We start from the raw sequence: 26,213 nt of genomic DNA on the forward strand, positions 1-26,213 counted from the left end.
GAGATTAATCAATTGATGCCTCAAAATAATAGACTCATGCCTTCTAAACTGTTTTTCAATCTAGTAATTAAAATCGAATATTATGATAAATTAAAAAATAAATTGAAATTTATTCACAACTTCAAACATTTTGTAACATTTTGTAACGAAATAACAATGTTATCGTTTATTTTTTTAATTTTTTTGATGATGAGTTATTCTGCATTCGTATTTGAAATTTAAAATTAAAAATCTTTGATTCAAAATGATAATGACAGATTTTCCTGAGCCTCATATTCATTATTCAAAAATTCGTGATAATTGATCAACGGAATTTTTGAATTTTCACCCTACCAGCCTTCTTCGTTTAGATTATCATTGTTATATGGAAAATTTAAAGTTTATTATAAAAAAGGGTTTTTAATTTTAAAGGTTTGGGACCTAATTACTGAATTCAACAATATATATAGATTTATCATATTGGTTTTCAAAATAATTAATAATTGTTTACCAATTGCTTGTTTATCGATCGTTTTTGGAAAAGAGAGAGAGAGAGAGAAAGGGGGGGGGGGGGTTAGGGAGAGGTTTAAAAAGGGGGAATTTATCAACAAAGATTGAAGATTAAATTCCAGACCAGGTTTTGAAAGTTAAAAAAAAATTAAAATGAAAATTTAAAATTTTTTTATTGCAATTGATGCTTATGTTGCAGCTATCGTTTTGAAGAGTCATGCTTTTGAATGCTATTGAAATAATGTAGGTACAATAAAAAACATTTCAGATCACTTACCCAAACTTCATTAGTTTTAAGAAAATGCAGCAAATGGTAGCGCCTGAATATTAACAATACAGCGTTGCTAGCTTTTTTGGAGTACATTATTCGACGGTATTTAAATCAGTTCTTTAACAACATATTTTTCACATAGATTTGAGACAACTAGACATAATCAAAACACACATGTTTAGCAAATCTTGAGCAAACAAATTAAAACCAATTTTGCTATCATGCCTTTTGAGCAAAATTTGGGATCATTTTGTTCGAATAAAGAGGGAACAATGGCTAAATTTAGCTTTAATTTTTTGTATTTGGATAGCACAGTCCAGCCAAATTTTGGTTTCACTGAACGTTTTTTGATACCTTGTTTAGCCAGTCTTTTCAAAGAAGTTTTGAGGGCACAACGATGCCAAAATTTGGTTCAGTTGAACACCAAAAAGTGGCATCAATATGCCCCCGAAAAACGTTGGCTAAACGAGGCATCACTAAGGTTTCAGTGAAACCTACAGTTGGCATAATCGAGGTATCCTTATATGAAAAGTGAGACCCAAATTTTGGCATTGTACCACCTTTATTCGGGCAAAATGATACCTCATTTTACTCTCAAGGCATGATAGCAAAATTAGGTTTAATTTTGCCATAAAAGTCTGCTCGGGTGATTGGTTTTGTCAATCTGGTTCGGAAAACGAAATTGAATCGCACGAAAATCCTGGGACAACTATTCATCAACAACACGGTCCTCGCCCCAAACGCCGCTATGCGGAAGATGATGACCAGAATGACGAGCCACCTAGGCTCGAGGTAAACATTTCAAGCAAGGTGTGCGAGTCTATTCAGGCATCAATCGAATCGGAAGCAACTTTAAATTTAATAGCGGACGTATTTGGAATTTCCTGTGAAGATGTTTCTATGATTGAAAAGATTAACGATGAGATTCTAGTCAAAATCACGGATGTAGTGACGGAGAGAATGAAATCGTATCTCAGCACGCTAAGGTTATGATAACAACTCACATCGAATGAACCTGACCGAACGATTCCCCTACAATGTCTGCAATGGAATTGCAGAGGAGTTCTAAGCAAAATTCCGAGCATAACCAATATGATAAATTCATCCAATGCAAACGTTGTGTTTTTGAGTGAAACACACCTGGATCGAACAATGAAATTTACAATTCCATCTCATACAATTTTTCGTTCCGATCATCGAAGAAATTCAATGGGTGTAGCGTTAGCGGTTCGAAATGAATTACAACCAACGGCATTTTCTATTCGGGGAAACTTCGACATTCAACATACGGCATGCCAAGTCAGATGTAATTTCGGAATTATAACTCTGGTGTCCTTGTACATTCACCACCAGGCTGTGGTAACGAAGTCTAGCTTCGAAAACTTTTTTGCCGCTGTTCCAAAGCCTTGCATACTTGCAGGCGACTTCAATGCGAAGCATCAACTTTGGGGAAATTCATCGGATAATACTCGGGGAAATCATCTCGCTGAAGCTTTGGAATCGAGTGAACTTGTGGTCCTAAATAATGGCGATCCGACTAGATTTGATGTGAACCGGTCGTGGAGCTCTATTGACATCACGCTGGTCTCATCAAATCTAAGTCTGAACTTCGATTGGAATGTAGAACAAACCCCATTTGGAAGTGATCACTTTCCAATTTACTTTGGAGCAAACATGGTGAACGTGACATCTCACAGGACAGGATTAAACACTAATAAAACGGATTGGGACTTGTTTGCCAACAAAATAGATGATCTTCTGTTCAATCTAGAGTTCAATTTGACCTTTGAACAATTCTTCGACAAAGTTTGGAGTGCGCTCATGCATGCTACTCCTGAATCTAGGCAATGCGTGAATCTGAAGAATGTTCCTCAGCCTTACTGGGATGAAGAGCTAACAGAGGCAAAAAGGGATATGAGGAATGCTTTTCGTAGGTGGAAACAGAACTTGACAGCAACAAATTACAACATCTATTTTGAAGCTGAACGGTCGTTCAGAAATATGGTCAAGCGAAAAAAAAGGCAATGCTGGCAGGCTTTCTGTGACTCCTTCACCAGTGATACATCACTGCAAACTATGTGGCGACTAGCAAAAAGATTTAAGAACCGTGAATCTTCTACTGCAAAGGTAACACCGCATAAAGTAATAATCGAATTGTTGGATAAGTTAGCCCCTCAAACAGCAAGGAAGTCAAAACTTACTTTTTCGGATTGTCAATGTGGTGAGCATTCAACGAATGATTCACCTTTTAAAGTCAAAGACCTACGAGCTGTATTGAAAACTGGAAAAGACTCTGCACCTGGCGTTGACCAAATTTCGTATTCAGTTATCAATCGATTACCGTTTACTGCCCTGCGTCATCTTGCTGAAATATATAACGAAATTTTCATTAACGGAAACATTTCAAATTCCTGGAAAATATTCAAAATAATTGCTATTCCTAAACCAGAGCAGGACATTAACTCGGTGTCAGGAGTTCGACCTATTGCTCTCGCGTCATGCTTCCGAAAAATTTTTGAGCTCTTGGTGAAGGAAAAACTGGAGTGGTTCTTAGAAAGTAACCTTAAATTTCCCTTCGAAATATGTGGTTTCCGTAAAGGGAAAGGAACCATGGATGCCCTTTTTTCCCTGATCGAAGAGTCAACAAGAGCATTAAGCTGCAATGAACATGTCGTGATTTGTAGCATAGATATTAAAAGTGCTTATGATAATGTCCAAGTGGAATTTCTCATCAATGAACTCAGAGCTTTACAAGTTCCTGAGTGCATTGTTCGCAACATTTACATGCTGTTTGAGGAAAGGATTTTATCAACAGAGCTAGAACACTCCAACACAATAACGAGAACCACGTGGAAAGGGTTACCGCAGGGTTCACCACTAAGCCCCATCTGTTTTAATGTTATGCTAGTCAAACTTTTAAATAGCATCCTTCAAGGTGTCATCAAAATCAACTACGCTGACGACACAACTGTAGCAATGAGAGGTCGAGATTTAAGCGAATGCTGTAATGCGTTACAGGAAGCAGTGGACTCTCTAGCTCAAGGCATAACAGATCTAGGGTTTGAAATATCACCTAATAAGAGCAAGTGTTTGATAATTTCTAAACAGCAGCTGGAACATCCTCCTGATATTTTCATTCATGGGCAACCTGTACAATACACCAGAACGCTCAAGTTGTTGGGAATGCACCTTACGCGGAATCTCTCATGGAGTCTTCACATATCAAAAACCAAGAAGAAAGTTACTCCGTTCATCAATTTTCTACGTTGCATTTCGGGACAATCCTGGGGTGCTCATCCTTCATCGCTAATCAAGGTTTATAAGGCTGGCGCTCGATCAGTCATCGAATATGGTTCCGTGTTCATGGCCAAATTGAATCAACAGGACACTCTTTCGTTGGACAGAATCCAATGGGCATGTATCCGTGTATGTTTAGGGTCAACCAAAACTACACATACCGGATCACTAGAAGTCCTAGCTGGATTGAGTCCTCTAAAATACAGGAGAGAAATGGCGGTCATGCGGTTTATCAACAAGCGAGCTCATCTACAAACCTGGAATGAACTTTATGTTCAACCTGCTATGGAACCCGGATCAACAAATACTGGATTTCAGCAAGCCATTCGTGAACTAAACGATTTTTTTCCATTACAGAATACCCTACAAACCCATCCGTGTTACCCTTTTCCGCCAAATGTGCGAAAATATGAGGTTGCAGTAGATCTATCGGTGTCTGCACTCATATCCCAGCCCCGCCAGGAAAGTGTACGGGAATTAGTGTTGAACTTGCTAGACGAAAAATATCAAGGCACGTTACTGTTAGCAACCGATGGCTCGAAGGATTTAGCAAATGTTGGCTATGCTGTCGTTAACAATTTCAATGTTCCATTCGCAACACACAAGCTATGCCATGCAGCTTCAATTTACACTGCCGAGCTTCTAGCAATTAGAAAGGCAGTTCAAATTGCTATGGAACATCCAATAGGACAATTTGTTATTATTACGGACAGTATGAGCTGCTTAACAAGCTTGCAAAGTTTGAAAGCAAATTCGTCATATTCGATGGCTTGGTATGAAATTAAAGACATGGTGAAAACTACTCAATTTAGAGGATCCAAAATCACTTTTCTTTGGGTTCCATCACACCGTGGAATACCTTTAAACGAGCTGGCCGACCAAGAAGCAAAGACTGCGTCCAGACAAGGTATTGCTGATAACTATATCATGACCACACATGAGGTATCATTTCCAAGCAATCTGAGATGTAAACAGCGATGGCAGAGAAGCTGGAATACCGGGTCGAAGGGTCGCTTCTGCCACAGTATCATCGGAAATGTTTCATTACAGCCATGGTTTAGCCAGTGCGATTATAGCAGAAGGCAGGTTGTAATACTATCCAAGCTTATAAGTAATCATTCACGTTTACCAGCACATTTGTATCGAAATCGAATAATCCCGAATAACAGTTGTGAATGCGGCTCGGCGAATGCTGATCCAGATCATTTTATTTTTACCTGTACGAATTATGGAGAAAGGAGATGGACGATATGGAAAATCCTGATGGAGAAAGGTGTTGCACCGGATGTACAAACAATGCTAAAGACACTCAACGTCGACATTCTCAAGGCAGTGGCAAATTTTTTTTATAGATTCTAGAATAGATTTATAATATTATATAATTTTATTTTTCATCTTATCACTTGGCCCGCTATGTGAAATAAGTTAAGCCAAAATATTAATAAAAAAAAAAAAAAAATAAAAAAAAAAACAAATTTCTTTGTCAACTGACAAAAACATTTTTCACGACGACTAACAAAATCAACTGGCTGACAAATGCTTTTTCTAATAAGAATTTTCAACCATACGCTTGAGAAAAATAAAAAAATTGAATTCACTTAGACTTTACGTGAATTTCATGTGTCGTCTATGAGGAAGGAATGAAGGTATTACAAAATCACGTAGAATCGATCAGATGCAACAAAATCTTCGTTTACGTGAAAAATACCGTAGAATAAATTTCTAAATTATTTCGGGTGTACAATCTGATTTACATAATTAACATTACCTCAACCTTTGAGTGCACCTCACCAAGTCAACTGTTATACAGGCAAAAGGCGCCACAAAGCAATCTGTCAGTTTCAAGAGGTTGAAAGCAAAACATTGAAAATGATGCCGCACCGACACATCACCCCACTTTCCCGTGTTCTGCCTGTCAACCAAGAGACTGCAAGCAAAACAGAAACAAACTCCCGTGCGAAGAAGAACCAGCGATAACTGTCAGTCTTCAGTCGTCGATTTCCCATGGAAAGCGAAGAACCAAAAAACATTGAACTCACACACACACACAAACGTGTAACGGAACAGGCCCTTCACGGTATGCGTGTTTGTGTAGTGGTTTCGGTTTGCTTTCGACTGCGTTCCCTACTCCACTACTGAGACGATTATATTGGAAAAAGTGGCCAGTCCGTCAAATTTGACGACGACAATTTTTGCGGGACTGTCGCGCGAAAGATTTACCTGCGGTTTGTGTCAATATTTACGCCCTCACGGTGCCCTCGGAAGTGATCAAAGTGGGCCGTGAAGTGTCGCGCAAACATTTTCCGAGCGTTTACGTGCAAATTTTACCGTGTTTCGTCGCTTGAATCGTGAAAAAAGTGAATTTTTTGGTTCAGGCCGACCTGGGTTTTGGGTTATGGTGTGTTGGGAAAGTTTTTCGTTCGAAAGTTGGCTCCTTGCTACGTGAAAAAGAGTGTATGATGTTTGACAGGGGCCCCGCTAGAGAGTAGTTACGCGAGACGCCATTTTAGAATTTTTATATTTTGCTTCGATCGGAGTAATTTATCTGGGTTTTGAGATTTATCAGTGCCTGGCAGTTGATTTGAAAAAGGGGCAGAAGTCGTGTGTGGTATTTTTTGGAAGTGTGATCAATTTTCGAAGGGGGAAATTAAAAGTGTCAAGCTGCATGACGGAGTCGTAATGATTCGGAAGTGGAACGAAAATGGATTCCGAAGATTGGATTATGGAGCAGAGAAGTGGTTGCGGTGGTGGTGGCAAATGTAACTCTCGCTCTCGAGGGGAGGTGAAATGTTGATTTAGGTAAGAATCGTGAGCGCCCGCTTTCAAGTGACCTGGATTTCTGTCTTATGAAATGGAATTTATATTAGCGGTGGCCCGTTGTGTCTCCGATGCGAAACCAGTTTCTAGTTCAAAGCACCTTACAGCGAATAGGAACGATCTGTCGGAGCAGATGCATGCATGCATCTAGTTATAGAATTGCGTTGCAGGAACAAGTGAGTGAATCTCGTCCATGGAAGAAGGTGCATATCTCATTAGGTTGAGGTTATGCCCTGAAATTATAGCAAATTAATACACTTTCTGTCAATCTGTCTTGTATCAGTCTTCTGTCAATATTTTTTTTTCATAAACGAAAGAATATCAAGGCTACGCTAACGTTGTGCCAGCTAGCAAATTGCATCTGTTGACGACGTTTGGCTGTTTACAGCTTTGATGACCCCCTTTTTGGCGCACTACATGAGTTGAAAAGGGGGTCGCCGTTCTTGACGCACACCAATTGCATCCAAAAATGGTGCAGTGTTTTTTTCCTTCTGTGCTTACATCGCTCGAGGTGCACGACGACCTTTGGACCAAGACGTACTAGTATTTTTCATGCATTACGTGACTCCTCAAAGTGACTTTTAAACTTCAAATTAAAGCTTTCTTATTCCACTACAAAAATCTCCAGGGAAAAAGTCTAAACTTCAGTCAACTATCAGCGCTAATTAAGCGGATTCAAATCATGAAACAAAAAAAAAAATGAAAAGCGCTGATCATGCAAGTTGAAATATCTTCAGCTGCATTCCTGAAAACACCTTGACGATGTGCTACCACCTATCATCGCTTTTTTCCTTCACCGGAGTCGCTGCCCATGTGTTGGTGTGATATCGTTAACCCTTTTTTCTTGACTCAAATTGCTGTCCTTGTGTGCGTAGTTGTTTTTCAAGTGTATTGGTGACTCCAATTACCAAAGCTGCCGTCTTTCAATTTCATCTGTCGGTTGTTGGTGTTGGGACGAAAACGAGTAGAACAGTTAGTTGACGGTCGACGTCATAACTTCTTATGCTGTTTTGATGTTTCGTTTCGTTTCTTATCAGCTTGGTTTCGTTGTTCTTTTGTGTATTTACTAAAATCAGACTTCTCAATCTCAATACGTCCCAAACTTGTTTCTGACGAAATTTTGGGGATGGATTTTCCTAATGGGACGAGATAATACTCGATGTTGTTTGTAAACAAATCATAAATAGTGTTATCTGTTATAAGAACTGTAGGGGAGAGTGGAGTATCATTAGCCATTTTTTTCTTTGTTTTCTTGTTTCTAAACTTCTTTATTATAAAAGATAAAAAGTAAAAATTTATGGAAAGGTTCTCTACATTTTTAAGGTATCATTAGGCATTTATATAATTTTTTAAATACATTAATTTCCCGAATTCTGACTGTTAAAAAAAAGTTTTATTTTTTTAGATTTTGAAAAACTGTGGGGAAACGTGGGCCACAAATCCGCGCATGGAGTAGATGGAAATATTTTACAAAAGATGTATAAAATCTGAAAAATGTCTGAAAATTATATTAAAATTTGACAAAATGATGACAAATATATAACAAAACTATGACAAAATATGAAAAAAAACTGATTTAGATTGTACAATCAAATAACAAAACGCTTAAACAACTATGACAAACGAAAAAGTGACAAATGAAAAACTCATGTCAAAATATGACAAAAAATACAAAATTATGACAAATATATGTATGACACAATTACAGAACCCATCACTAAAGTTTGATAAGAAAAAGATAAAAATCTGACAAGACCATATCAGTTTTCATACTTTTATTTGTCACATTTTTGTCATTTTTTATCACATTTATCAAATTATTGTCATATTTTAATCAAATTTGTCATATTTAGAATAAGGCCGAAAAAAATATCAATTTCTTTTGTTGTCACCCCCTTTGAAATTTCCAAAAAAAAATCCAAAGGGTGAAATAAATAAAGTTTGAAGTATTTTATGGAAATTTAGAAAAACTTATCAAATATCCGGAAGATTACAAGAGCAAAAAATATTAAATATTGATTTTATTAAATTTTTCGATAAAAAAATTACTTGTTGATGGGTTTTGTGCAATGATTTAGAATGCAATTATCTTGCATGCAAGCTTTCATGGAATTTATTCCAATTTATTATTTTTTACATTATTTTTTACTATCCCCCCCTTGCGATGTTCCAACTCTAAGTGAGAAAAGCAGGATTTTAAATTTGTACCGGCCTAATGTTTTTAAATGTTTGTCTTAGTGTTATATGAGTTTAGCTATTATTATAAAATTTTCGTCAAATGATATCATTTTCCCAGATTTTTTGGAAACTTTTTGTAAACTTTTGTCATGCTTTTTTATATATATTTTTTTATATTTTGATCATAGATTTCTCAAATTTTAAACATTTTACTGTCAATTTTATCAAATTTTTGTTTGAATTTTGTAATTTTTTTTATTAAATTTGAGGCCCTTGGAGCCATAGGGGTGTGCATGAAAGTTTATTTCGAGAAAACACGCTTTAAAGTTGTTTTGTTTGGCCATTTTCCATATATTTTTCGGAAATTTGTATTTTTCTCTCGAAAGTACAAGTATGTAAACAAAATTCGGAAAAATCAGAAAAAAAACACCAAATATAGTTTGAAATGTAAAGAATCGTTTGGTTTCATTAGCTCAAAATCGACCATTTTGTCATTTATACCCCTTTGGCTCTGAGGGCTTTATTTGTAATATTTTTATCATATTTTTGTCCGAGGTTCGTAATTTTTTTCATCATAATTTTGTATTGTTGTCATCGTTTTGTTAATTTTTTTTTCATGCGATATAAAGTTATATACGTAGGGGAGAGTGGGGTATCGTGGGCCATGGGGAAACGTGGGCCACTTTTAATATCTCAGATGTGTGTTGAGATAAAAATCTCAAACCAACTGTCATCGTCTTCGCTTTGCGTGAGCATATATTTCTATTGTTGTTGACTTAGATACGCATCATAAGATTCTTTTATTTACTAAGCTAAAAAAAAGTTAGAAAAATTTACTTACATAATTAAAAAAAACACCCGCTAATTGCATCGATGGAGAACCTAAAGTTCATAGCAAAAATATGCTCATACGCTTATGATCTCAGTTTTGTCATGATCTTTCAGGTGGAAAAGGAATTTTTGAAGAAACATCAATAAGTCACACAAACGCAACCAATTTGCAAATCATAGCTGTGGGGGATCGTGGGCCACACATCTTGAACCACCTATATTTTTATGTTTTTATACACATTTTGAACCTAAAATAAGTTATAACTATATGTAAAGTTTTCTTATGCCAAATGAAGAGTAATGAAAAATATTTTGTCCATCTTATATAAGGAATTTGGCAAAACGTTCGCGAGCCAGATTTTGGAATCTATTCTATCATACACAGCTTTCTTTTTTATTTCATCATCTGAAATTGCTTTAAAATAACGGAATGAATTATGAAATCACAGTTTTGGGTCAACGCATAAATTTTGCATGTTATTTGGTCTATTTGGATTTAGTGTCCCACGATTCGCCACCATTTTTCAAAATACAAAAAATATTGCTTTTTTTAAAACAGTCAGAATTTGGGGAAAATAACTTATTAAAATTAAAAATTCTTTACGATTCCTTGAAAATGTAGAAAACCATGTAATTTTTTATTTTCATTTCATCTTTTATAATAAAGAAGTTATGAAACAACGAAAAAAAATGGCCCATGATTCCCCACTCTCTCATACATATCACGATTAACCCCACGATTAGTAAGCCAATGAATGTTTTGTTAAAATGTGTCACCGCTCCAAACAGCTTGATTTTAATATCTTCATTTTTATGACAAAATCAAGTTGAAAGTATTCTCGAGCATATATCAAAATTGTAGACATGTCACATCACTATTTGAAGTGATGCCGAACAACACTTGTCATGATATGAAATTTTCACATATTTTTTTTAAATATCTACCCACTAGTGGTTCCAATATTTTGCGCACGATTTGACCACCGCATTTTGTTTAGTTTTAGGGTGGGCAGCGTTTCTTTTTTGTAGAAATGAAGTCAGGCGTGGTTATTAGTCAGCTGGATGAACTAGTAGAAATTTTTTTGTTTCCCCGATCGAAGTTTTTGATTTTTGCTTTATACAACTTCTAATATTCCCTACATTATTAAAATACATCATCTTCATTTCATGAATAATGAAAATTAGAATGAATTAGCACACCTTTAGATCTTCTTGGACTATTTAAATGATTTGCCACATGGCCGTAGGGAGGGGGGGGGGTGGATTTGGGGTTACATCCCTCTTATGAAGATCCAAATCAGCATGCGAAGTTTTATTTATTTTTTCCCCCATCAAGCGATGCAAATTATGATATTAGAGTAAGGTTAATCAAGAGTTATGATTTAGACTAAAAACTAATGCCGAAACCTCTAAAATCCATCCCAAGTCCAAAAATCTGCTACACTTTTTTATAATTTTCTCACTTGTTCATAGAAACTCAGATCTGAATAATAAATTTTGAATTCAATTCAACCCATTCCGGAGGTTCTGATTGCATAATTTCCATAACCAAAATTACATTCCTGTTTTCGTATTTAGGATCCTGTATCCAGTTCAGGGTTCATGATTTTTAGTTCGAATAATCATAAGAAATTAGAAATGAATAGCTGCTTTGAAATCCTGGTTCAAACTTAGTATGATTGCCTTTTCAATATTTTGATAATTGATTTCTGAATTTGAAAAAAAAAGAAAATTTTGATTTATATTCAAATTCGAAGTTCTTAACTCTTCAATTAATGTATGGAAAAAGTGAAAAATCGTATTTTATTTTCATTTTTTTTCTTGATGTACTCATCATTTTCAACTGTTGAAAATGATTTTAAAGGAAAAATAAAAAAAACATGAAATTAAGAGTTAAACTTAATTCTAACATAAAATTCAAAAATTTTAAGCTTTGAAATGGCAATCCAAAATTGAAAAGTCTGATTTAGATCTGTGTAAATTCGTATTTAAATTCTGATTCACAATACAGATTAAAAATAAATAATTTAAATACTGAATTAAGATTTAACCTGAACTACAGAATTTAATTAATAGATTCATGAATGAGGGCTCTTAAACTAGGCTCATAAAATCCTGATCTGGAACAAGATTCAGAATTCAGATTTAGAAGGCAGATTCAAAATTAAGAAAAATGTTTAACTTGATAATAAATTTTACAATCAACATAAATTGTTGAGGAATTCAAGAGATTATGTGAACTCTGGTCTAGGGGTTTCTGAAAAATAGAAAACCGAATTTCGGTGTTTCTAGTCATAGATTCCTTAATGTGTTAAGATTGCTTGTCAATTCAATTTTCAGTTATCAATTTTTTAAACAAAGTTAGTTTGTAAACATAATTCAATTAAAAACTACAATTAAAAGGAAGAGTTTGAGTTTTTTGTTTCATCCGAAAAAACCCAAATTCTATTGAAATAAAAGTCATCCACAGGATTTTCATTTTTCAAATGATTCTTTATGAAAAATATTTGCTGTTAAAGAAACATCTTCACCTTAAAAAGCGGCACAAAATGCTATACTTTCTCAGTGTGTTGTTTAACATTATGAACTCATTAAGGACACCAAAATTCGGCATTTCATGTTTTTAAGAAATAAGTTTTTTTAAAGCCAAATTTCATAAAAAATCGTTAATTTGGTTCATGTTTGCATCAAGAAAATTTGTTCCAAAAATATGATTATATTTATTCCTTTTTTTTTTTTTTTTGAAAATTTGATTTATTTCCATCAAAGGTTAAAATCTTTGAGTTTGCCAAATAGTTTTGAAGATTGGGCTTGTTAGAATATAGAGAAAGTTTTTTTTAAAGGAATACTTCAAAAATTTTTATCCTCTCGATGGAAGCGAATCTAATCGCTCACCTTTTAGGTTAAGAACCAATTTTTTTTTCTTTTAGAGATGAATGAACTTTTAAGTTTAAAGTCTCTCTAATCAAACAATCAATCAAACAACCAATTTTCTAAAGTTACGATTTAATATGAAAACTTTCAATGTCAAAGTACTTAAAAATGAATAATCATATAGTTACAAACATATTTTTTTTATTCGTGAACTGTTGGGCAAAAAACATAGGTAAAAATCAGTCATCAAAACCTCCTCAATGAGTCAGTTCTTCCTACGGCCCTGATTTGCCATATAAAATTTAGTCGAATAGTTGATTTGCAGCTGTTTTTGAGTCTCCCACTGGGACTTCCCTGAATTTTCGTGATCCTGCCCAAAAAATTTATTCAATGACCTTCTGTATTGGACGGTATCTCAAAAACCACTTGACAGAACGTCAGAAGAAATAGCTTATTTAAACTGATAGGTAGCTTCCCTGAAAATTTCTACATTTTTCATTCATGCATGGCGAAGTTATTAACAAAACACTCTTTATACTGAAAATCCAGTGCAAAGTAGAATTTAAGTTTCAGAAAATCAGAGAAATAGCAAATTGACAAAAGGTTCGAAAAACAGCTATCTTTGAAAATTCGCTAAAAAATCTGTATTTTTTCAATCCTCTTTTTAAAATTTATCAGGTGTGACTAAAAACAAGTTTGACGATTCATTGATAGAAAAGTAAGGTTTTACACCACGTTTTTTTACATGTTTTCGAAGTCATGATCTAAAAAAATTTCTATCTATATATCCTTATGAAGCTTCTAACTTCAAGTTTCTTGGGCACTACGAGAAATTATTCTTGATCTTTCCGTAGCTGATCTACAGTATTTTTCCGAAGCACGTTTTTTCAGATTTTTTTCTCAGATTTTGAATAACGGAAAACTGTGTCTTGATAGGTAAAAATATCGATAACGGAACTTCTAAGCTAAGGTTGCCAGAAATTTTTCAGCACGGATCTGGCCGGGCCGGGCAAACCGGGCAATGTTTTCATAAAAACCAGGCAAAATCTGGGCATTTCATTTTTAAATTGACGACCAAAAATCCGGGCAAATTTTGTCAAAACCCCGAATTTACCCAACAAAAATCAAGAAAAAAAATTGAAAAAAAATTTTTTTTTCTCATCAAAATTTATGAACAGATTTCAATTCGAATTTTAAATATCGAAAAAAACTTTCATGATTATTTTTGCAAAATCTGATCAAACAATTTTGTTTTGGTGGCTAAATAAAAAAATAATACAATACAATTTATTTTTATTTTGTTTGATTTGCCAAATAAAGTGAAAAAATCCGGGCAAAATCCGCGCATTTTTCAATGAAATCCGGGCACCTGGGCCGTGCTGGTCTGTTCCCAAATTTTGAACCAAATATCCGGGCAAACCCGGATAAAACCGGGCAATCTTGCAACCTTATTCTAAGCGCTTTTAATGCAACTTCTTTCAAAAAGGTCGATTGCGTTTGCTAAGCACTTTCTCACTAACGAAATTTATAAACTCTTGACCAGCGCATTAAACCATCGCCCATACGCGATCTCAAATGAAATAAAGTTTAAATACTAATTATTACAGTGACAACGAACTAAATATTCCTGGATTGGTCGTGAGCCTGGTTAGTTTCATTGCAACCAAGAGAGCAGCGATTCAATTCTAAGAGCATAAGCCACTTTTATGTTGAAAACTAAAATTATCATTCAAATAATTGAGATTGACCGTGATAGACCGGCAATCTAATAATCTGTCATCTGATTGTCAGAGCATTCTGTCAAAAGATTTTTTTTCAGCGTGTAGAAGGTGTTACCACCATTTCTAAAGCTACTAAAAAGAACTTCAAAGTAGCTTTAAGAACTTAATTTTTTAGCTGTAGAGATTTCTCTAGGAAAAGGGAGAAGGGCTGATTAAGCGTCTATGAGCACGTTTTAGAAACTTCTGGTAAGTAACTAACAGAGAATCCATGAAAGAGGTCAAAAAAGTCTTGAAAAAAAAAAATAAGTTGAACATGATATTGATTCTTCAATCAGTTCTCCTCAGAACTGTTTTTCTTCCTTCCGTAATATTTTGATCCAAGTTCATCAACTTTCCAAGGTTTTCCCAAAGCTGAAGAGCTGGAGTAAAGATATTGAAAATTCCGCAAAATCTGATTGGGAGGAGTAGGCGTCGGTTGAAACTGTCAGACGCGTTTTTTCAGAGCTGAAAATTTTCTATTTGGAAATTTAAATAAATTTATAGTTTTTACTCAAGAAACAAGTGCAAGAAAGTTCTTTAAGTGGACAACCGGAAGTGTATGTGGTCCATAGTTTTCGGCTTTGTTTGGCGTTTTCCCTGATCAACTGGACAATTTCGTGAAATTTTGAAAGGCTTTCAACAACGATTTTATTCCTGGAATATCTACACGGGAAAAAATAATTGTATGCAGAAAACCGAAGCTAAGTATTTTTAATTTATAGCTCATTTTACATAATATGGAAAAAGATATTTTGCGATGGATTGCAATGCAAACTGAGTGCGTTAATTCGATTATAACTTTGAGATCTTAAATCATTCAATCATCAGGAACTTTAACGAGATTAAAGCTCAAAACTATGTTTAGATTAAAAAAAAAAAAAAAAGAATACTGATGTCAAAAGAAGGTACATATTTATTTCATTACATTGAACTTTAATGTGAAAGTCGATGATGTATCTAGATCCAAATTGTTATTTCCATACTTTCCTGATGTTTTTTTTTCATTTTTTTTCAACAAACAGTGATAACTTGTTAAGTGTGTGCCAAATTTTAATAAATTTGCAGTTCAAATCGTAAGGGTGTTTATATTTCTGTAAATCAGCTTTCTAGGACGAAGAACTATGTAATCAGAGCATCAAGCGTCTGCACATAACGACCGTAGCATGTGAAATCAAGAAACTGAAAGAGAACAAGCGCCAAACTTAGGAAGTTTCGGGTGAGATCTATCCTATTTTTCTTATTTTAACTGTATACATCAAGCATTGCACTTTATTACCTAACCCTACATAATCATAAGAAGCGTTTGGCAGGGATCTCCACGCTTCATCCCTCCCTTGTTCCTGTATCTTTTGCGTTTTCATCACATGGTTGGCCTGGCCGTAGTGGTATCTGCAATGCATGTTCTATGTATCAGATACCATGTTGAAAAGAAAAATGTGAAACGCAAGTTTTTCATTTTCCAGGATGCATACAAGTTTTGGCCATGTTGGTGTTAGAAGAAGAAGAAGAAGAAGAAGAAGAAGAAGAAATTCCGCAAAATCTGATTGGATACAGGAACGATGAATAAAGCTTTGCAACAACGGATATCCATTCGATACGTTTCTATTTGACCTCCAGGGCTTATCAATCGTTCCGGGGAAGACGACGGACTGACGTTTTCTTTCGTCAGAAACACGTATAAATTGGTATGCGTATGGCTCAAGGCATTTGGGAAATGTCATTTGAGCTGGAAAACATTCCTAATGCTTCCAGGTCCACGACTTCCTTTGAGGCTCGTTTGTGCTCAACCCTCTGCTCATTAGTGACGATATGTTCCCTGCTCTCATCGCACACACGTACAAAGTCTCGACTTCAAAGGTCAAATAGTAGAGATGCAACTGGTAAACAACTCTTCCCGATAAGATGATGCAACAAATTGCCCATCATATACTCGGTATCTTCCTACTTCTATCGGAATGGTAGACGACCTTGAACATCATAACCCATTTATTACCGGGGAACAGCTCTAGAATGGCAATGAATAACGAAATTAGAAGAAAAAAGACACAAGCAAGATACAACACATACTCGTAAACCAAACCGAGGCAAACGAGATAGGGTCGGGGTCGACCTAAGGCTGTGATTTATGATCAGGATTTTTTATCACTTTTGCCGTTTCCATCCGGGGGATTTTCTTGCTTGCTCTAGCCACGTAGGACTAGGAGACTCTAAAAGGGCACACAGACAGGCAGCAGAAGGAAAATGTTTTTGGCGTACGTGACTTCCCTCAACGATGACAGGGCCTCATTCTTTCTAATGTGCGGTCCTAAGCCAGACAGTTTGTCTTGCTCCTGGCTCGATTTTGGCTTCTGGTTTTTTTTGTTCCTGTGCTTAGACTCAATAACTTTCCCTAGAGAGCATTAATCACTGACAGTGATCGGTAGAGAGTGACTTCTTTCTTCTTCTCGAAACAAATGTGGTACCTGTTTCTACTGCAAAAATTACGTACAAGATGACAGGTTAACGTGCCTATCGGCACATAATAGAGGTAGAGCCCAATTTTACACCTCAACAGGTAAACTCAATTGTCCCCGATAATTGATTAAGTGCTTCGAGGGAAACACATTTCGGAAACAACCCCATTCAATAGCTTGGGCAATATTTGATGGATTTCAGCCTATTTTGTCAACATTTCTTCCAAAGAAAAATTGTTTGTTGCATGTAGTGGTTGCCCAATGAAATATCATTCCTTCAATTGTTTTCTATCTATAACTTCCATAACCCTCTTTTGAAGGTTCTTCAAAAGGTGCAGCATTGATAAATATTTTAACAAATTTTTAAATGTTATCTCAGTTTCAGAATTTCAGTTTCAGTTACTACTGCATGAATCAAAAAATTTTCAGTATTGTAAAAATTGATAAATTGTTCCAATTTTCAAAATTTTCAAAATTTTAAAAATTATCAAAATTTTAAAAATTATCAAAATTGTCCAAATTGTCAAAATTGTCCAAATTGTCAAAATTGTAAAAATGGTCAAAATAACAAAAAATTTAAAAAATGTCAAAATTGCCAAAGTTGTCAAAATTTTCAAAGTTGTCAAAATTGAAATAATCGTCTAAATGGTCTAAGCTGTCAAAATCGTAAAAATTGTCAAAACTGTCACAATTGACAAAACTGTCAAAAGTGTTAAAATTGTTAAAATTGCCAAAAGTATCAAAATGGCCAAAATTACAAAAAATGTCAAAATTGTCAAAACTGTGAAAATTGTCAAAATTTTCAAAGTTGTCAAAATTAAAAAAATGTCAACACTGTCACAATTGACAAAACTGTCGAAAGTGTTAAAATTGTCAAAATTGCCAAATGTGTCAAATTGGCTAAATTGGTCAAAAATGTATAAAATTGCCAAAATTGTCAAAAATGTCGAAATTATCATAATTGTCAAAATTGTCAAATGTGTCCAAATTTTCAAAATTGTCAAAATTGTAAAAAATGTCAAAATTGTCAAAACTGTCAAAATTGCAAAAATTTTTATAAATTGTCAAAATTGTCAAAATTGCAAAAATATGTCACAATTATCCAAATTGAAAAAAAATGTCAAAATTGACAAAATTGTCAAAAATGTTATAATTGTGGAAATTGCCAAAATTGTCAGAAATGTATAAATTGTCAAAATTGTCTCCATTGTCCCAAAGGTTAAAATGTCAAAATTGTCAAAATTGTCAAAATTATACGAATTGTCAATATTGTCAAAATTGTCAAAATTGTCGAAATGGTCAAATTGTCAAAATTGTAAAAATTTTCAAAATTGTGAAAATTGTCAAAATTATCAAAATCGTCAAGATTGCCATAATTGTCAAAAATGTCCAAACTGTCAAAACTGTCGAAATTGTCAAAATTGTTAACATTGTCAAAATTGTCAAAATTGTCACAATAACTATTATTGTCCATTTTGTCAAAATGGTCAAAATTGTCAAAATTGACAAAATTGTTAATATTGTCAAAATTGTCGAACTTGTCAAAATTGTCAAAATTAACCAAATTGTCAAAATTGTAAAAAATTTAAAAATTGTCAAAACTGTCAAAATTGTAAAATTATTATTATTGTTCAATTTGTTAAAATAATCCAAATTGTCAAAATTGTCAAAATTGTCCAAATTTTTAAACGGTCAACATTTTTAAAAGTTTCAAAATTGTGAAAATTGTCAAAACTTTCAAAATTGCCAAAATTGTCAAAAATGTGAAAACTGTCTAAATTGTCAACCTGTGAAAACTGTCAACAATGTCAAAATTGTCAAAATTAACAAAATTGTAAAAATTGTCAAAATTATTTTTATTGTTAAATTTGTCAAAATTTGTCGAATTGTCAAAAATGTCTAAACAATCAAATTTGTCAAAATTTTCCAATGGTAAAAATTGTCAAAATTGTCAAAACTGTCAACATTGTCAAAATTGTCACAAAATTGTCAAAGTTATCAAAATTGTCAAAGTCAAAATTATTATTATTGTCCAATTAATCAAAATTGTCATTAAAATGTCAAACTGTCAAAAAATTTTAAATTTTCAAAGTTGTAAAAATTGTGAAAATTGTGAAAATTGTCAAAATTTTCAAAAATGTCAAAATTGTCAAAAGTGTCAAAATGGTCAAATTTGTCAAAATGGTCAAAATGGTCAAAATGGTCAAAATGGTCAAAAGTGTCAAAATTGTCAAATTTGTCAAAATTGCCAAAATAGTCAAAATTGTAAAAATTGTCAAAATTGTCAAAATTGTAAAAATTTTCAAAATTTTAAAAATTTTCAAAATTTTCAAAATTGTCAAAATTGTCATAAATGTCAAAATTGTCCAAATTGTCAAAATCTCCAAATTGTCAAAATTGTCAAATTTATCAAAATTGTCAAAATGGTTAAAAATGTCAAAATTGTCATATGAATCAAAATTGTCAAAATTGCCAAAATTGTCAAAATTGACGAAATTTTCAACATTGACGAAACTGTCCAAAATGTCAAAATAGTCGTCATTTTCGAAAAAAAAAATGACAAAAACGGCAAAAATGACAAAAATTTCAAAAATGACTGGAATGAACAAAACGACAAAAATGACAAAAATGACAAAAATGACAAAAAAATGACAAAAAATGACAAAAATGACAAAAATGACAAAAATGACAAAATTAACAAAAATGACAAAAATGAAAAAAATGACAATATTGACAAAAAATGACAAAAATGACAAAAATGACAAAAATTACAGAAATGACAAAAATGACAAAAATGACAAAAATGACAAAAATGACAAAAATGACAAAAATGACAAAAATGACAAAAATGACAAAAATGACAAAAAATGACAAAAATGACAAAAATGACAAAAATGACAAGAATAACAAAAATGACAAAAATGACAAAAATGACAAAAATGACAAAAATGACAAGAATGACAAAAATGACAAAAATGACAAAAATGACAAAAATGACATAAATGACAAAAATGACAAGAATGACAAAAATGACAAAAATGACAAAAATGACATAAATGACAAAAATGACAAGAATAACAAAAAGTGACAAAAATGACAAAAATGACAAGAATGACAGAAATGACAAAAATGACAAAAATGACAAGAATGACAAAATTGACAAGAATGACAAAAATGACAAGAATGACAAAAATGACAAAAATGACAAAATGACAAAAATGACAGAAATGACAAAAATGACAAGAATGACAAGAATGACAAAAATTACAAAAATGACAAAATGGCAAAAATAGAAAAATGAAAAAATGACGTTTATAACAACAACGACAAAAATGACAAGAAGGACAAGAAGGACAAGAAGGACAAAAAGGACAAAAATGACAAAATGATGAAAATGACAAAATCTACAAAATCATTAAAAAATCAGAAAAAATTTCAAAATGATAAAGTATGTATAATATTTATATTGTATGTATGTATGTATGTATGTATGTATGTATGGTTCCCCCATCGGTAGCAAGGTCCAGCCTATGTCTGTGTGGCATGGCCTTTCGAATTGACTTCTAGGGCTTCCACGGCCGATGGTTCGTCGAGAGAAAGCATCCAACCCTCAGAAACCTACAATGGTTGGCACTCCACTCCGCTTGCAATAATTGCTTTAGGTTATCCCCAGATGCCTTCTCTCTGGTAAATAAATACAGTATAAATACAATGATATATAAAAAAGAAATATAATATAATATAAATCATATGTCATTTAATAAATATGTGATAAAATGATCAATGTTAAAATGTACAAAATATTTTTAATGAATATAAAATAATAAATAACAATAGTATTAGAACAATATAGATATAACTCGCAGTACTTACATGGAACAAAAAAATCGCAATATTGAAATTAATTGAATTATAAAACAACAGAAATATTGCTAAAACTTAATGAAATGATTATTATTGGCCAAAAAGCTGTATGTATAATATTTATATTTCGAACAAAATTATTTTAGCCAATTATCGTCGGTTTTTCAATCCTGCAAAATTTGACAAAAATTCGCTGTAGGAAAAATCGTCGATATTGTAAATTTTTCCTTGAGGTCGGGTGGCACTTTCCAACTGGGACATTATTTCATAAAAAGCGATCGATGCGCACTCTGGAATCGACATTTCGAACTGCTGGAAAATTAACCCAAGCAACACAGATTAAGCCAATTGGCTTTTTTGAGTTTTAATATTGTTTTATAAAGACTTTTCCATGGCATCAAAGTTTTAAAACGGTTCTATTGTAACATAGGAAATGCTTCATTTATCGTGTGTTTTAAAAGAGCCCTGAAAGTTTTGCTAAAACTTGAATAAAACACCATCTTAAGAGTGCTGTAAAAACGTTGCAAAAGTATTGCTTAAGCATCAACAAAACACATACTTTCCTGTTTTATTAGACCTTAGGTACCAGTTTTAAAAATGCGCTCAATGCGCTTTTAAAACTAGCCTTCAAGCCAAGTTGAAAAACTGTTTTATTGGAACAGTCAATGTAGGCATAATAAAACTAAGTGACAGATAATTTGACAATCGAGAAGAACGTATACACGCTTAAACTTTTTTACCTCTTTTTGAGATAGCATAATCTGATTTGAAAGAATTATCACTCAAATTTGAGAAAAATGGGCTATCAAAATGATATAAATTAAAACAGTCAAATTCATCTGAAAAATAAAAATAACGTTGTTGCATCCGCATTCAAATTTCAAAACTACCGTAAATCAGTCCACATCATTAATCGCTCAATTCTTATGGATTGAATAAAAGCACACTGTGAATAAACGATTTTTGTAATTCGATAAGAATAAATGTATAAGACAATTTACATTTACAAGTACGCCGAATAAAGTACTTGTTCTATTTATCCATCTCTGTCTCTTAATGCGAAGGTAATCTATATTTACGTCATCCAATCCAGAGTTAACAAAATTCTTTCCGGATAAACCGCCCTTGAAAATTTTTAGAATACTGCACCTACCGCTTCTCCTCAGCAAAGACGGAGAAATTGAGCTTCACTACTAGCGAAAATGTTCATTCTAAGCTTTCATCAGCCTCAACAAGTTTCAGATGATATATTCAGAATGAAGACCACAAGCATTGGTCGATCATTGAAAATTACGATTTATTTAAAGCGTAACGCAGTTCTGGTTATCGGAGGCAAAATGTCCGACCAAGGCACGTTTTATAGAATCGTTTTATCGCTTCCAATTGCAACAATAACCATTATAGTTTGATATGTTCCATATGATAATTAATAGCGTTTCCTAAACCGTTAGCATAGTGTTTGCAGAAAAGTTTTCCCATACAACTGTTTTAACAGTTTTTAAACAGTTACATAACCTAACTACAGATTTAAAATTCAATCTTTTCGGAATTCACGATTCAGGCAATGTATTTTACAATGTCTATAATCGTTTGCTATACGTTTTTTACGTTTCATAAATTGTCGTTTGACGATTTCAGAAATCGTTTGGTTATAATCCTCATTCATGCGGGTTATTATTTAGCTTTGAGGCCAGGCTTTTGATGACAGTAAATTATCTATTCCATAACAGTCTGAGATTATTTGATAACAATACCTACTTGGTATTTAAAGATAATGGACCACCCTCTAATCATAGCCAAAAAGAAACAAAACAAAAAGATGCATGAATGCCTTTTGCCAAGCAATTGTTCTCATTTTTTGCAAAAAACTCCTCTTCCTCAAAAATGGATGAATCCATCATGAGCGTGTATTCCATTTAGGGAAACGTCAAACGAAGCTGTGATTCAAGGTCTCTTAAAACCATTTTAAAACTGTTAATTGAAATTGTTTTATTACAACATTTTTCTAACCGGCATAAAACCATTTTAACACTGTTTTACAACTGCCTTAAGATTTTCAATATTAATTTACTGATCGCCATATTGATTGTGAAATTGAATCGAAATTACTGACGCCATCTTGATGGAAATTATACTTTAATACTGTAAACTAGACATTTTTAACAAATTTGACAATGTTGGTGGTACTATTTGTTGTATAGGTCATAAATTTCAATGCAAAACAAAAATTGCATCATTTGAGCAAATTTATATTTTCCTTAAATTATTTTTTTCAATTAAAAAAATGCTCAAAATGTAGTCAATCTTGATTTTCTTCAAGGCGCGCTTATGTTTTGATGCTATTTCGTATATATTTCACCAGAAATCTGAGGTTGCAGGAAGTTTCATGCTAAGATTGAAAGTGAAAATGAGAATATTTTTAAAATATTTCAAATGGAATCTTTACCAATCACCAAATGATTGAGAGAGTAAGTGATAAAACGACAAAAAAACGGAACAGAAAGCTTCCACAGTAAAATTTCTATCAGATTTCACAGCTCCCACAGTAAAATTCCTATCAGATTCCTTGACGTAGTTTTATAAGAGCTGTGGATAGTCTTAAGAGAGTTCTGAAAGGTTTCTTAAGGCTCTGTCTATAAGGTCGAATAAAACTATTCTTTGGATGTTTTATTATAGCGTATACGATTAGCTTTAAAAACGTTAACAAAATGGTCCCTTTTGGCCATATGTTAGCTTTAAAGTAGTTGTGCTAATAGCGTAGAATGCGCTTTGGCTTATAAAGTAGCTTTAGGAAATAGTCTTAAGCGGTCTGTTAAGGTTGGAATAAAACTTAAATTGTTACTTGGGTAATCCAACTAACGAAATCGAGCGTCTCCGAAGTGTAGTCAGTGACGAATTTTTGCCGAACCCAATAGATTTAAGAACTTTTTCAGTCAATTTAAAAGTTTACTGCTTGAAAGTACCTTAATGACTTCAAGCATATTTTTTCAAATCTGCAAAGTTTACCATAACCGATTCTGGTCAAGAAGTTTTCCCCTTTTCATAAAACAATTTACTGCCTTAATTACTCTTTGCCTTTTCTATCAGCAATGAATTCTAATTTCCATATTCAACTGTTGTTGATTGCAACTTTGCTGCAACTTACTTTTTTTTGCTGCTCTTGAAAGTCATAAATAGGAAACCACCTTCAATGACAGCAAGCAGGAACACCCTAAATGAGTTCGAGGGAAGTTGGGGATCCGGAAGCTTTTGTATCAGAAGGTGACACTCGGAATAGTTAGAAACTAGTTAAAAAAGAAAAACACCTTTAAGTTAGTTAAGATTTAAAAAAAAAAGTTTTTTATAATCAAATTAGGGAATATTCGAAATTGACATAGATTTTTTTTTAAATCAGTGAATTGTTGGATGACTTACCTTAGCTTGAATCGGACCGTTTTATAAAGCCAAAGTTTATCCATTCAGAGGTAATTTTTTTCTGCGGAGTTTTTTGGCCAGCACTTTCAACTGCAAAAAGTTCGGTCCCAGCAACAAATTCAAACACGGACCAAACCGACAGAAATGTGATGAATAAAACTTCTTCCTTTCCTCGACAGTACAGTGGAGTTGTGGTTGTTGCAGTTCCGCTTGTTCTCTTCTTTCGTTGCCATTCTTGCCATCTGCCAAAAACAGCAAACGTTCGCAGCTTGCTGAGAGCGCATGAAAAAAAACCGCGGGTGGTTTTGCATTATATTTTAATTCCATTTTATAAAGGGGATTGCAGGCTTGCAAGTTGGGGTTTTTGCGTTTTTCCCGCCAAATGCTTACGACGTTTAATTCTCTTTAATTTCTTTTCTCTTGCAGGACTCTCGTTCAATGTTTTTGTACTTTTCGACAACGATCCTCTAACACACGTGGGCCAGTAATTGGCAGCAGCTGGCAGAAGGTTAAGTTGACGACATCAACAACCTGTGCCGAAATTCGTTTCTGCCAAGAGGAACGACGTGGAGGCGTCGTTTGAACTCATAAAGGAACACCAGTATAGTTGTAACAAGAATTGAAAAATAATACACCCACAACGACGAAACGCACAAAATTCGCCGTAAAAATTAGGGGGAAGCGAGCTGTTTTGTGAATCAACAACAGCCAGAAAAAAAATCAAAGCAATCTTAGAAAAATAACAAGCGGGTGGTAAACAAACGTCAACAGAATCAATCGGGACAGTAATGACGACAGTTAAAACGACCCCGCCGGTGGATTCGAACCCGCCGGGCAAATCGCCGCTTTCGTCCAGCTCCAGCTCATCCTCGTCGTCGGATTCGGACGATGGATCGGATACGTCGTCCGATTCCGACTCGTCCTCGGTGGCGTCGACGAGCAAAACCAGCAGCAAGCAGAGCTCGGACAAGCAGCAGCAGCAGCAGCAGCATCATGCGGCATCTAATCAGCAACAGCAACAACAGCAGTCGCAGCAACAGGCTCAACAACAACCACAAAATCCGCCTCATCAACTGCAGCAGCAGTTTAGTGTGACAAGGTAGGCTCGAGGAAGAAAATGAAACCACTCAAAAAAAACTTGATTATAATTTTGTATTGAAATAAGTTAGCAAAATTCGATAGGGTATGAACACTATACATATATTGAACACAATCTGAAGAGTTTCGGCATCCTTTTAAACTCGTCCAATGACCACTTAGCCACTTTCTCGGTAGGTGCGTTTACTTACACCCGAGATTATCTTCCTCATCTCTATTGTGAATTTTAGGCTAAACCTTTGATTTTAGGAACGGTAGGGGCAGACACTTTCGGCGCAATCCCCAAAATTGGCATACAGTCCTTAAAGGTTTTATCCACTTCCTTGACCATCTCCTCTGGTAGAATTTATTCTTTTAAAACTCAGTCCGGCCCTTCGTCGATTTTGTTTTCTTTTTTAACATTTTTCAAATTAAAACTTGCTCTAATAACCTGCTCTTATAGTCTTATTTTTCAAAAAAATAAAATCAAAGACTGGTGGAATCACTTCCAGTTGAACTTGAAATAGTCGAATACCCGATCAGAAGGGAAAAACAAAATTATATCAAGATGAGATATTTTGAAACTATTTTTTTCTATCTAAATGAGTTATAATTCAGTACTCCTAGGATGTTAAAATATCTCAAATTATATTAAAAAATCTATGCGATCATAGCTAAATTATATCAGTTTTTGATATGCTCCTATCAAGATTATATCTGGTTCAGATAGCATAGTTCGATATTGGGCAGAACAAATCCTATCAAAATTATAACTTATCAAGATATGAATGCTTCGAGAAAAATTTCTAGTGGAATGTCAGTAACCCACACTATTTGCTAAAATCATGCTCCATTTTTGGTATCCCAAATATTTGATTCAATTTTATG

The 26,213-nt window shown here is 33.8% G+C and overlaps 2 protein-coding genes across 3 annotated transcripts in view; both read left to right on the top strand.

Annotated features, from left to right (window-relative positions):
• The first annotated feature begins 3,370 nt into the window (after positions 1–3,370).
• LOC129754009 (uncharacterized) lies at positions 3,371–24,831 on the top strand. Its single transcript, XM_055749863.1, has 2 exons — positions 3,371–4,830; positions 24,675–24,831. Exons 1-2 carry the CDS (start codon positions 3,371–3,373, stop codon positions 24,829–24,831), a joined length of 1,617 nt encoding a protein of 538 aa, XP_055605838.1.
• Positions 6,242–26,213, top strand: part of LOC129750574 (histone-lysine N-methyltransferase ash1-like) — a 39,730-nt gene continuing 19,758 nt past the window's right edge. For both annotated transcript variants that reach the window (XM_055745541.1, XM_055745542.1), the window contains exons 1-2: positions 6,242–6,856; positions 24,675–25,347. In XM_055745541.1, the coding sequence (XP_055601516.1) occupies positions 25,037–25,347 (311 nt within the window). In that variant the 5' untranslated portion in view covers positions 6,242–6,856; positions 24,675–25,036. The remainder of the gene's footprint in view (positions 6,857–24,674; positions 25,348–26,213) is intronic.

The sequence above is a fragment of the Uranotaenia lowii genome, chromosome 3 (genome assembly GCF_029784155.1).
Source record: "Uranotaenia lowii strain MFRU-FL chromosome 3, ASM2978415v1, whole genome shotgun sequence".
NCBI classification, from domain to species: Eukaryota; Metazoa; Arthropoda; class Insecta; order Diptera; family Culicidae; genus Uranotaenia; species Uranotaenia lowii.

Coding starts and splice junctions, on each gene's coding strand:
- LOC129754009 (XM_055749863.1), top strand. CDS start 3,371: ATGGATGCCCTTTTTTCCCTGATCGAAGAGTCAACAAGAGCATTAAGC. Junction 4,831..24,674: donor TCGTCATATTCGATGGCTTG/GTATGAAATTAA, acceptor TTTCTCTTGCAG/GACTCTCGTTCAATGTTTTT.